The 12,506-nt window shown below is 63.1% G+C and overlaps 1 protein-coding gene across 3 annotated transcripts; it reads left to right on the top strand.

Annotated features, from left to right (window-relative positions):
- Nucleotides 1-567: 567 nt before the first annotated feature.
- Nucleotides 568-11,742, top strand: LOC148406754 (tyrosine-protein phosphatase non-receptor type 14-like). 3 transcript variants are annotated; one of them, XM_088403215.1, is made up of 21 exons: nt 568-868; nt 1,576-1,864; nt 2,608-2,783; nt 4,651-4,748; nt 4,996-5,063; nt 5,140-5,210; nt 5,870-5,957; nt 6,029-6,117; nt 6,206-6,293; nt 6,586-6,668; nt 6,739-6,799; nt 7,128-7,200; nt 7,282-7,736; nt 7,874-8,899; nt 9,077-9,199; nt 9,490-9,708; nt 9,783-9,911; nt 9,991-10,071; nt 10,150-10,225; nt 10,296-10,459; nt 10,548-11,742. In XM_088403215.1, exons 2-21 carry the CDS (start codon nt 1,691-1,693, stop codon nt 10,674-10,676), a joined length of 3,471 nt encoding a protein of 1,156 aa, XP_088259341.1. In that variant the 5' UTR covers nt 568-868; nt 1,576-1,690; the 3' UTR covers nt 10,677-11,742. The 3 variants fall into 3 exon arrangements, with proteins under 3 accessions (XP_088259341.1, XP_088259340.1, XP_088259342.1); XM_088403214.1 differs by having other exon boundaries at nt 571-868; nt 9,991-10,225; XM_088403216.1 differs by lacking the exons at nt 568-868; nt 1,576-1,864; nt 2,608-2,783 and having other exon boundaries at nt 4,030-4,748; nt 7,286-7,736; nt 9,991-10,225.
- Nucleotides 11,743-12,506: the final 764 nt, after the last annotated feature.

Genomic DNA, 12,506 nt, shown 5'->3' on the forward strand with positions numbered 1-12,506 from the left:
TTCGCGCGACGAGCTGAAGCTGGGAATTTCCACCACTTCGCGCATTTGCCCACACTTTTTCGAGTGGTTTCTTTTGCAAAATGCACCCCCTCGAAAGTGGCATATAGTGCTCTGGTGTCGCGTAGGACCGAGGAACTTTTTGTAAAACGCGTATATTTTGTACGTCCTCCACTTCGTACCAAAAATTGCACGACTTGAGTATTTGAGGAAAAAAGGCTGCGCGTTCTTGAGTATTTGAGGAAAAAAGGCTGCGCGTTCTTGTTTTCGGGCTGGGGGAAAGAAATCTACCTCGAGGATTACGTTAAAGAACGTCATTGAGCGGAAATGGCTTTCACGTATTTTACGATAATCAAAAGTATGCAGCTTTCGCGGAAAACATCTTTATATTTTTACGAGAGTGAAAAGGAGGGCTATCGGTTGTTGCAAAGTTGTTTTGGCACCTTAAAAGAAGCCAAGGTTTGACGCAAGTGGCCACTTTTGAAGAGTTGCCTAGATTCCGACGGCAGGCGGCGTTTGTGAACGCAGCCGTGTCTCCCCCGCCCCCTGGAGACCCGAGCGCCCCCGCGGCTTCGCTGCTGCTTCTGGTGGGCCTAGCCGAGTCGAGCCGAGCCGAGCCCAGCCGAGCCCAGCCCAGCCCAGCCCAGCCGAGCGAACGACGGCGTCCGACTTTCAGCCGCTTTCTCGCCGTTCCGCGAAACTTTTCTTTTGCCCTTTTCGTTTTCCCCCCTCTCCCCCTCCCCTCCCCTGAGCGAGCGAGCGACTCGCCTCGGCTCGGCGTGGCGTCGGAGATTCGGCCTCGTCGGAATTGGGAGCCCAATCCAAAGCGGAGCGGGACCGTCAAAGGAACGCCGCCTCGACGCGTCGCTGGGTGAGTCGGAGAGCCTCCGACGCTTTCTTTCCCGCTACTTTTCACGCGGGGGGCCGAATGGGTGGGCCGGGTAAGGAGAGCGAGACGGAGCCCCCCAGTCGCGGTCGCTTTCCCCGAAGGAAAACAAACACACACACACACACGCACACACAAAGAAGAGCGGCAAGGGCCAGAACGCCTTCTTTTCTGGAAACGTGGCCCGGAGACAAGGGAGCGGTCTTGCTTCGCTCGCGGTCTGGCTTCGCTCGCGGTCTGGCTTCGGCTCGCGGTCTAGCGTCAGCTCGAGCTTCGGGCTCGGCCCAGAAAAGCGGAGAAAACGCCGAGATGACATTTGGAACGGGACGACAGGGGAGGAGAGGGAGCCGATCCCCCGTCTTCCGGACTATAAGCCGCAAAGGGAACCGAACGTGCGTTTTTCTCACGTGCGCTATAGGCCGCGGGGAAACGGTGCGAAAAGTCGCCCTCGGGGCAAATCAAGTTTACGGACGGAGCCCCGAACGTCGGGGCCGGTCCAGGTAATCAAGAAAATCGAGCGCGAGGGTTTGGGTCCTGACTTTCCAAGGGGACGGGAGCCGCCCTCGTTTGGGGGGGGCGGTACCCGATTTGGCCGGCCCGTCCAAACGCCGTCCCGGTTCGGCGCTTCCCTCCGTCTCGAAAACCGAGGCGAAGTCCCTCCGCTGACGCGCGCTCCCCCCCCGCCTCGGCAGCGTCCGGATCGGCCGGGAATGGGCCGGCGCCCGGCCGGGGAGCACCTGTGCACGCGGCGCCGCGGGCGGCTCCTGAAGGCGGCCTGGGCCCGCCGCTCCCTTTCATTCCGCCGCCATGCCTTTCCGGCTGAAGCTGCGGCGCACCCGGCGCTACAACGTCCTGAGCAAGAACTACTTTGTGACGCGCATCGGGCTGCTGGACGGCAACGTGATCGAGTGCACGCTGTCGGTGGAGAGCACGGGCCAGGAGTGCCTGGAGGCCGTGGCGCAGCGGCTGGAGCTACGTGAGGTGAGCGCAGCTCGTCTAATCTTAATCTTAGAGAGCCGACCGCAGTTTGCGAGCGTACGGGCTCAGGGTTCAAACACGTAGGTGTTTGAATCCGCTCGCGAGCCAGAACCTTCAAAGGTACGCTTCCGAGTTCTAAAACGGCGCTTGCGATCGTTGCGCCTCGTCCCCGTATAAAGCGCTTCGAAAGCGAAGCCCAAATCGCAAACGTATCCAAATTTGAATGGTAAAAAAAGACGTTTGCCACAGAGACGACCGAGGCGTCGAAGCCACTTGATCTTTTTTCGGCCCCCGAAATGAAAAACGCCGCTTCGTGGCGGACGGGCCAAAAGTGGAAACGATTCAAAGCGCCGAAAAGACGCCACGGTAAAAAGTCGGGCGTCTGTTTGAAGATTTCTGTAAGGCCTCGACGCACTCGGCGAGTTGAAGCCAACGGCCGGCGGTGACCCCCGCGGACGTCGGGTGGCCTTTTTCATTGGGCTTTCCAACGGCCGTCCGTCACAGTTTTCTCCCGAGAGAAAAGAAAAGAAGAGAAAAGAAAAGGGTGTGCGTAAAAAGGAGTTTGAAAGAAACGGAGGAGATCGGGACTCGTTGACCCCTTTTCGAGACCAGTAGGTGGCGCGCCAACTTGAGGAGCGTGTACTTTCGCTCCCTTTCCTTTTCCGAGCGGTCGCAAAGGCGGTCAGAAACGCGCGGGGAGACACGGCGAGCCTTTGGACGTGACGCCGTGACGTTGTGTCGTCAAGACTCCCTACTTCGGCCTGTGGTTCCGCGGCAAGAACCAGAGTCCGGCGCGGCGCTGGGTGGAGTTGGAGAAGCCCCTGAAGAAGCAGCTGGACAAGTTCGGCGGCGAGCCGCTGCTCTTCTTCGGCGTCATGTTCTACGTGCCCAACGTGTCCCGCCTGGAGCAGGAAGCCACCAGGTAAGGCCGTGACGCGGGCGGGCGGGGGTCTGGGGTGGGCGACTGCGCCGTCGCGCCGCGTCTTCTGATCAACTTTGAAGCCGGGCGCCGGTTAGGGCGCGCTAGGCGCGCGGCGCCGGACGTAGTCAGGGCGCGCCTGCGGGCGGAGAAAGACTCGGACTTTCGCCGTGTAGTCCTAATACTCATCCACTCGCTTTGCCTTCACTCGCTCCTTTGTTGCCCTTTGTTAGCTCGCCTACGGCGTTTTCCCGTCCGCCGCGACGGCGGCTTTCCCGCCAAAGCCACGTTCGGCTCCCGAGACGCGCGGCCTTTCGGTGCCGTTCGAGGGCAGATTTGGCCCTTTCCCCCGCTCTCGGCGAGGTCCGTAAGCCTTTTGCTTCCGCTCCCGTCGTTGCTTCTCTTTCGCTCGTTTTTTCTTCTCGCGCGAGTCAGGAATGTTGGCGCGGCCGGCCGGCGTAGGAGGCGGAGCGCGCATTCCTTCGAGCGAGCGCAAGAAGGCGGGGGGGGGGGGGCGTTGGAGAAGGGGGCCCGCGTCCGCCTCGCGCAACGCACGCACGCCTCGCAAGAATCCCGGCCGGGAGCTGTCGGAGGACTTGGTCGCATTTGTGGGCCGCCCCGGCCTCCCGGAAAGTGGCGCCCCCCTTTTTTTCGATCCCGGCGCTTCCGAGGACCCCCGCGCGCCGAGGCGGGACGCGTCCCGCCTTTATTTATTTATTTGCCCGAGGCTTTATTTGCCAAACTTGTATTTTGCTTTGCCCTTTGCTTTGTTGGCCCGTCGGAAGGCCCCTTCTCGGCTCCTTCGTCGGGCGCGCATCCTTCCCTCCTTACCGGCGGCCGCAACTTTAGGTTAGCTTTTTTCTTGTCGCGAGGGCGCGGCGAGAGGCGGGGTCCCGCTCCGCAAGCCGCAAAGAAAAGCCGGCGTTTGGAAGTTAAGATTCCGCCGATTACGCTTTGCGAAAGCGTACGTACCGTAGCGCTCCCCGAGCTCCGTACGTACCGTAGCGCTCCCCGAGCTCCGCCGTAGTTCGCTCGTCCGCTCTTCCTCCCTCGGGCGCGTCGGGCTCCTCGCCGGTGCGGCTAATTAGAGGGTCGCCACGGGAACGGAATGGCGTCCCGGCCGACGGCTGTAATGACAGGGCGAGGGAGGAGGAGTGCCGGCTCAGATTATAGGCCCGCCGGCGTGCGCCGACGGCAGCTAAAAAAAGCAGACGGGTGCCCCCCCCCCCCCCCCCCAAAAGTTGCTATGGCGCAAAAGCGTGACATCTTTGAAAAGGAAGCGACGCGTGTGGTGACGCGGGAGCGCGGTGCCCCCCGCACAAACGCGTGCGCGCCGACCGGCATGTCTGACGAGAGAATTTGTTGATTTTGATGTGGTAAAGCGTCGCGGCCCACGTCATAAGGTGAAAAAAAGCGTAATTTAGTTCATTCTTTTAGTCCTAAACGAGTCGCTCGGGCGAGTCGCTCATCCCTCGCTCGAATTCTGCCTTGATGTTGCCCCCCCCCCCAGCGTCCTGACGCCCGTGTCGTGTCTCGAGGTTGACAGAGCGGCTTTTCATCCCCCGCCGCGCTACTTTCTTCTTTGCCGCCTCGTTTCTCGAGAGGCGTTTCGGAGACGCGCAAAAGGCGCTTTTTCTCCAGGCTTGAAAACGCCTCAATGGTAAACGCGGCTAAGCTTTCAGAAGGCGGAAACGGCGCGGCTCCCGTGCGGAGCGGCGGTAGCGGACGCGGGGCCGAAGGGCGTATCCGGTCGCGGCGGACGACGTGGCCGCCCCTGGCCGCCCCTGGCCGCCCCTGGCCGCCCCTGGCCGCCCCTGGCCGCCCCTGGCCGCCCCTGGCCGCCCCTGGCCGCATCTTCTCTTTGTGGCAGGTACCAGTATTACCTTCAGGTGAAGAAGGAGTTGTTGGACGGGCGTCTCCACTGCACGGTGGAGCAGGGCATCAGACTCGCCGGCCTCGCGGTACAAGGTAAGCGAAGCAACCCTTGGCCGCTCCGCTACCCGATAGGGCCGCCCTCCCGCTTTGAGCCATCGGATCGGGAGCTCTGAAACGGCGGACTCGTCGGGGGCGCTCCGAACGAGGGCGTTCGCCCTCCCGCCCCCTCGCGCTCGCGCGGGACGACGAAATCCCGTCCCCGACCGCAGTTTAAAAAAACCAGCCCGGGGCCCGGGGGTCAGAGGCTTAGCGAAGGGCTCTTTTTGTGTTTGTTTGGCAGCCGACTTTGGCGACTTCACTCGGTTCATGTCTCAGGACTTCCTCCGGGAGTACGTGCTCTTCCCGGTGGTGAGCGGCCGGCCGGCCGGAAGGCCCGTTGTTTGCGCGCGCCCTTTTCCTGGCGCGAGCCTTCCCTTTGCGCTAGACCTGGCCCAGCGGAGACGAGGTTCTGGAGGAGTGGACCCAGAAGGTGGCGGAGGAGCACAAGAGCCACTGGTACCGGCGCGCGCCGCCTTCTTCTCGCGCCCCGCGACGAAAGGGGTCTCGGCGCCGTATCCCCACCCGCTTCCGTTTGCGCTCGAATATTGGCGGCGAATCCGACAATAGAAAGAAAAGAGCAAACGACCGCTTCTAACGCGTCGGGTTCCGCTGGCGAGGCGTTCGCCGAGCGCGCTTAACACGCGACAAACCTATACGTTTCGGGTACGAGCGCGAGAAAATCTCGAGATTTTCCAAAAGGTGACATTGACTCTGTTTCGACCTAGATTTGACACGGTTGCCAAATGTTGAAAACGGCCCCCAAAAATGTTGAAAACGGCCCCCGAAAATGTTGAGTTTGAGCCCCGAACCCCGAACTGTTTTTTTTGGTTCTTTTATGAATCGGGCGACGACACGGCTTATTTCAAGCTTATCTAGCGCAGTAGAAAGGAAAGGCGACGGCGGGATGGGAGCGTCGCTCTCGATGCGACGGGCGACTTTTCCCATAAAGATTTCTGCCTCATACGCAGGCGCGGCTTCTATTTGGAAATTATGGTAAATGATGGAATTTGCAGATAAAGTGAAAAATAAACAAGGGGGCGAGAACGATCGAAAACGGGGGCGGCCCTCGCGCCCTCGGATCTTTACCGTACGGCCGGCCTGTCTTGCCTTCGCAGTCGGATGCGGCCGGCCGAAGCCGAGCTCCTGTACGTCAAGGAGATCGAGAAACTGGACGGCTTCGGCCAGGAGAGTTTCGCCGCAAAGGTGCGTCGCGGGGAAAACGCTCGGGCGCGGCCCGCCGCCGCCCCCCGCTGAAAGGCCACCTTTCCCCTCAGGACAACTACACCAACGACATTTTCATCGGCATGTCTTTCGTGGGCGTCTTCGTCAAGCACAGGAACGGGCGCTCCATCATGCTGCACAGGCGAGCGGCCGCCTCCCGGCCCCCCTCGGCCCGGCCCGGCCCGGCCCGGCCCCGCTCGGCCCTAACCAAACGTGCGCTCGCGCCGCAGGTGGAAGGACATCGGCGCCGTCGCGCACAACAAGGCGGCCATCACCGTGGAGATCAGCGGTCGCGACGACGCCATCAGCTTTCACGTGGTGAGCGGCGCCCGCATCCCCGCCGTCAAACTCGTGTTTCTCCCGGGCCGTAGTTTCTGTCCGAGAAATTTGAGAACTTCCCCCGAAAGGTCGCGAGCTTGGGAAGTCGGGTCGACATTTTGCGGGCCGCGTAAAAGGTCGCGCCGGGCCGGATGCGGTTCCCGGCCCTTGACTTTGGCACCTGGGTCCGATGGCTTACGCCCGGTCACTTTACGTACGGTCCGGTTCGCTACATCCTTCCGCTTTTTAATCTCTGTCGGATTTTGAGCGGCAAGTCTTTCGGGGTCGGCAGGAGGACATGGAGATGGCCAAGTACGTCGCTCGACTCTTCGCGGCCAGGCACAAGTTCTACAAGCAGAACAAGATTTGCGCCGAGTGAGTCCGGAGGAGGGCGCGGCCGAGCCCGGCGCAGCTATTCACGCCCGTGTCGCCCGCGTGTCCCCAGGCCCCGACGTTCCCCCGCGCCGCTCAGGAGGAGACCCACCTGGACGCACCGCCTCTCTCTGGTACCCCTTTTGCTTTTCCGCCCGCTCGCGAAGATGTCTCACCGATCCTAGAAATAAACCAAATCAGCGGACGAGCCCAGATGCGGCGGCTCATCTTTGCGGTCCGCTCGAAAGCCGCGCCCGTCGCAAACGCAAAACCATCACGGTCATTCCGCCGTTTTGGAGCGCCGCGTTCGGCTTTTCGGTGCCGGTCGGCGGTCGCCGAACGCCGCCGACCGCTGGCGTAAACGGAACCGAACGTCCCGGTCGCGCCATTTGAATCCCCCCCGACGTTGCGTACGGGAAAGATACGGGCGAAGTGAACGCGGCCGGCGTCATTTCCCCGCAGCCTCGGCCCCGGTCGTGCAACTTCCAGAGCGCCGCGTACGGAGAACATTTCCAAGACACCCGGAGCTCCCAAGGTAGGCGCGCGTCAGCGCCGCGCGCGGGCGGGCGGCCGGCCGGCCGCGACTCCGGCGTGACGGGGTGTCGCGGCGCCCCAGACAGCATCTTCCTCGACGAGCCCTACTACAAGTCGGAGAGCAGCCTGGAGCACTGCCCGGCGGAGTTCCCCTTCCGCAACGGCGGCAGCGTGTACAGCAGCCCCAGCCTGAGCTCGCTCAACCGCTCGCAGGGCCCGGCGGCGGTGACGGCGGCGCCCTCGCCCGTCTCCTCCGACCTCGGCGTCCCGGGCGGCGAGCCCGCGCGGGCCGACTACGCGCCGGCCACCGGCCACCGGCACGGCGCCGTCGTGGCGCCGTCCTACCGGCCCACGCCCGACTACGACGCCGTCATGCGGCAGAAGCGCCGCCTGCTGCGCGCCCACCGCGACCCGCACAGCCAGTCGCTGCGCAGCCTCAACATCGGCAACGCCCGCGCCTACCGCCAGCCCGAGGCGCTGGTCTGCAGCCAGCCCGAGATCCGGGAGAGGGGCCCCTACCGCGGGCCCTACGCGCAGGTGCGAGTCCTCGGCTTTGGCCGAAACCGCTCGCAACGCGCCAAAAGGTCGCTCTCGCCGGCGCATCTCGGCCGCGTCGGCGGAAAAAGACACCCGCGGCCTTCCCGTCCTTTCTAACACGCCGCCGCGCTTTGCAGATCAGCTACAGTAAGCCGGTGTCTCACGGCCCCCGTCAGGGAGGAGCGGCCGGCGCCCGGGCCCCTCCTCGGTCGCCTCGCGACTCGGACGGCGGGGCGGGGAGCTCCATCTCCCACACGGTCAGCACGCCCGAGCTGGCCAACGGCAAGCAGCGCGGGGCCGGCGGCTACGGCGCCGGGGCCCTCGCGGCCAGGAGCCCCGTGTCGCGGCCCCCGCCGCCGTACCCCTCGCCGGCTTTCCGGCCCGCCAGCAGCACGCCGGACCTGGCCAGCCACCGCCTGCGCCGCATGGGCGGCAGCAGCCCGGAGCTGGTCACCCGCATGGTGCAGCTGTCGGTCAAGACCTTCCAGCCCGACAGCTCGGCGGTGGTGCGCCAGTCCCTGCAGGAGGTCAGCGAGCCGCTCACCGCCACGGCGGCCAAGCGCCGCTCCGCCTTGGGCGAGCGCCACGGCGCGGAGGCGGTCGGGGGCGCGCCCCGGGCCGCCGAGGCGGCGCTCGTCCGGGCCCTCGACGCGCCCGCCCGTCGGAGGAACTCCCCGCGGGAGCGGGCGCCGTCCGAAGACTTGGCCGTCCCCGTCGCCCCTCGGAAGGAAGCCTGCCAGCATCGCAAGACCCCGTCCAACGCCACCATGCTCATCCACAGCAGCGAGAGCGAGGGCGAGGGCGAGGGCGAGGGCGAGGACGAGGAGAGACCCGAGCCGGATGTTCGAATCCCGGGTCTCAACGAGGACATCGGCATCAGCGCCCGGTTGCAGGCCGCGCTGGCCAAACTGCCCAACAAGCCCCCTCCCGAGTACCCGGGCCCTCCCGGGGCCCCCGGCGACATGTCCCCCCCGCGCGGCCCCCGGGGGGCGCCGCCCGCTGGGGTGGACCAGGGCGCCGTCAACGGCTTGGGGCCGTCCGTTTCCGAACCCGACCTGACCAGCGTGAAGGAGAGGGTGCGCAAGGAGCCCGTCAAGGAGAGGCCCGTGTCGGAGATGTTCTCCTTGGAGGACAGCATCGTGGAGAGGGAGATCGCGCAGAGGGTAAGGAGCGCCCCGCTGGCCTTCCCGCGGCGTTTGGCGGGCGGCTCCCCGTCGGCGTCGGCATCTCCTCCTTTTTGCCCCGGCGGCGCCGAACCGGTCCGGCCTGCCGGAAAGGAAGGCGGGACCGGCGTCCGGGAGGCCGGAGCTCAATGTTTTGCCTTCTCCTCTTTCCCCAAGACGCTGGAGAGACAGAAGATGACGGCGGACCCCATGAAGCGGCCGCCGCCGCCGCCGACGGCCGCCCTCAACGGGCTCCGCGTGCCCCTCGGGGACGGCGCCGAGGCCGCCGCCGACGAACGGGTGAGACGGCCCGGGTCGTCTCCCGAAACCTCCTTTTTCACTCCATCCGCGCGGCCACCTTATATTAACACGGATCGGCCTTCCCGAACGGGCGTGGCAAAGGAGTCGCCCGTTTGTAAATCTGAAATTTGCATCTCTCCTCGTTTGTCGTCTCAAATTCGCATAGCGTGTATACGCCGCAGCTAAACTTAGACGCTCCCCCTTTCCCGCTTGCGGTCAAGTGAAATAAATCCAAAGACGTTAGCTTCCGCGACAAAGTGGAGTGAAGTCTCGGTCTGAAACCCCGCCAGTGTAAGACGTTGGAGCTGCGGCTGGAGGAGGAGCGCGTCTCGGCCGAGTACGAGCGGGTGCCCAAAAAGAGGGCGGACGGCGCGCCGACCACGGCGACGCTCCCCGACAACGCCGAGCGCAACCGCTTCCGCGACGTGGTCCCCTACGAGGAGAACCGGGTGGAGCTGGTGCCCAACAAGGACAACAACACCGGCTACATCAACGCCTCGCACATCAAGGTTTTTTTTTCTCCTCCTTTTAACGTCCTCTGGAGGCCGGGGGGCACGCGGGGCCGACTGAGGTTTTCGCCCAGGTGAGCATCCGAGGGGAGGAGTGGCACTACATCGCCACCCAGGGCCCGCTGGCCAACACCTGCGGCGACTTCTGGCAGATGGTGTGGGAGCAGGGCGTCAACGTCATCGCCATGGTCACGGCCGAGGAGGTAGGGGGGGTCGGGGTTAGCGCGCGCGCTACGCGTGCGGTTCGGGCGCTGCCGGCAACCCGGGACTGCGCCTCGGCAGGAGGGCGGGCGGCCCAAGAGTCAGCGCTACTGGCCCAAGCTGGGCTCCAAGCACAACTCGGCCACGCACGGCAAGTTCAAGGTGACCACCAAGTTCCGCACCGACTCGGGCTGCTACGCCACCACGGGCCTCAAGCTCAAGCACCTGCTGTCGGGCCAGGAGAGGACCGTCTGGCACCTGCAGTACACCGACTGGCCCGAGCAGGGCTGCCCCCGATACGTGCAGGGCTTCCTCTGTGGGTGGCCTCCCGCCTCCCTCGCCTTTTTGCGCCCGGCTATTCATCGGGCCCTTCGCTCCTCCCCCAGCCTACCTGGAGGAGATCCAGTCGGTGAGGAGGCACACCGACTCCGTGCTGGACTCCTCCAAGAGCCCCGACCCGCCCGTGGTGGTGCACTGCAGCGCCGGCGTGGGCCGCACCGGCGTGCTCATTCTCAGCGAGTTGATGATCGGCTGCCTGGAGCGCAACGAGGTGGGCGGGCGCCAGATGTTACCGTCCAACGGAAAAAAACCGCGGCTCCTTTTCCCAACGCTTTTGTTCCCGTCTCTCCACCGTTCAGCCCGTGGAGATCCCCGCCATGCTCTGGGGCCTGCGGCGGCAGAGGATGCTGATGGTTCAGACCGCCTCGCAGTACCAGTTCGTCTACCGGGTCCTCATCCGGTTCCTCAAGAACTCTCGTCTCATCTGAGGCGGCCGCCGGAAGCCGCCTGCTTTTTCCTGAAGTCGGGCCAAACGCTTTCTTCCCTCGTCCCGTCCGTCGACGCGCCGGCCGCGACACGGCGCCGAAGCGCCGCCCGGCTCGCTCCGAAGCCTTCGCGCGCCCCGCCCGCAAAGGGCTCGCGCGCCTCTGGCGGCGTCGCGGGCCCCTTCCCGCCGCCGTCGCAAAGTGAAAGGGGATCCGGCAGCGAGGGCGGCCAACGGCGGCGAGGCCCTTCCCTCCAAACGGCCCTTTATCTCTTTGAGCCACGGGCGGCTGGCCTTCTCCGACTTTGCGGGCGGGGACTTTCCGAGTGACCCCCGTTGCAAGTGTTTGCGGAAACAAAGAGAAAAAAAAAAGGGTTAGGGGTTAGGGTTAGGGCCCTTTTGATTCACCCCTAACCCTAACCCACGTCGGACGCGACGACACGTATTGATGACGTTTCGGCCGTACCGGAGTTGACAAGAAAGCCGTTGCGAACGGCACGCTTCCTGCCGTTCCCCAAGCCGGCCAAATATGTAGTGACTCAATCGAGCGCTCTGGCGACGACGCGGGTTTATCTGACGGACCAACAGGCGCATTTTAACAAGGGCCCGCCGGCTCGGAGATCCGCGCTCGCTCGCTGGAAACGCCCGCCCCCGTCGTCCCCCAAAGGTTTCCTCCTCTGTTTTTCGGGGGGGCCGGATCCTCCAAAAAGCCGTTTCCATCCATCGCGCTTCTCCCGGCTCACGTTTTCCCAGTCGCTGGGATCTGCGGCTTGCCGCGTTTCTCGAATAACATTCGATCGCGTCGCGTGAAAATCGTCGTTCGTGACTCGGTACTATCCAGAGTACCGCGACCCGTTCCGCTATGTTTGAAGGTACGCTATGCACGGAGCTGTCTCCAGTATTGCGCTTCCCGCTCCCTTGGTCGTTCGCGCGCCATTCCGCCGCCTCTCCGCATTCCTCCTGGCCCGCCGCGTGTAGCCCACATCCGTTTCGGAATACGTCTTCCCGCCGCCTTCTCTTTCTCTTCCCCGATACATGGACGCGCTTGCAATAAAGTCTTATTTTCTCTACGCGCGTCTTCGATTTGCGGAGGGGCCGCGAGTCGACTCGGCGCCGCGAGTCGACTCGGCGCCGCATCCCTTCCATGCCTTTCAAAACAAAAGCCTGTCGGAACTTGCTCAAAGAAAGCGATCCGATCCAACGCCGGTTCTCAAGCGCTTTCCAGCCGCGTGGCCCCTGTGGCATATCCTTTCGGCCAAGTACCCCTGTAACCGCTGCAAAGAATTTGGGGCTTCCGAAAAAAAAAGTGTGTGATTTGTGAAAACTGTGAAACGCTTTCAAACTTCTTGATGGTCCGCCAGAAAGAGAATCGACCTAAAGTGTCCTCTTTTGCATAACTATCAATCAATAGAAGACGTTAAACAATAATTTGCCCGCAGAAAAGCATTCCACTTAAAACGTCCTGTTTTGGGGTTGCACAAGAGATCCGTCATGAACTTTATTCTTAATATTTGTCTAGTGTCGGACCAGTTCTCAAAAACTCGAAATGCCCCGTTTGGCATCAGAGTAGAGAAGCGTTGACGAAAAGAAATCATTGTAACGAGGCAACGGCAAGTTAGGTCGGAGCGTTCTAGTACGGGGTCAATCCGGCGTTTTACAATCATGGGTTTGAAGAACCGATTGAACGTAGCGTTTGTTTCGTCGAGGGTTTTTTTTGGAGAAGATTCTCGCATGTCTGGTTTGTTGGTTTGTTTGCTTTGAATTCTCGAGGCTCCCCCCATTTGAGAACCGCTGCGATAGAATATCATTCAAACGATCGCCAAGTCGTCCTCTC

This window comes from Hippichthys cyanospilos, chromosome 20, assembly GCF_059441005.1.
Source record: "Hippichthys cyanospilos isolate Australia breed blue-spotted pipefish chromosome 20, RoL_Hcya_1.0, whole genome shotgun sequence".
Taxonomy (NCBI): Eukaryota; Metazoa; Chordata; class Actinopteri; order Syngnathiformes; family Syngnathidae; genus Hippichthys; species Hippichthys cyanospilos.

Coding starts and splice junctions, on each gene's coding strand:
- LOC148406754 (XM_088403214.1), top strand. CDS start 1,691: ATGCCTTTCCGGCTGAAGCTGCGGCGCACCCGGCGCTACAACGTCCTG. Junction 6,294..6,585: donor ACGCCATCAGCTTTCACGTG/GTGAGCGGCGCC, acceptor CGGGGTCGGCAG/GAGGACATGGAGATGGCCAA. Junction 9,912..9,990: donor CCATGGTCACGGCCGAGGAG/GTAGGGGGGGTC, acceptor GCGCCTCGGCAG/GAGGGCGGGCGGCCCAAGAG.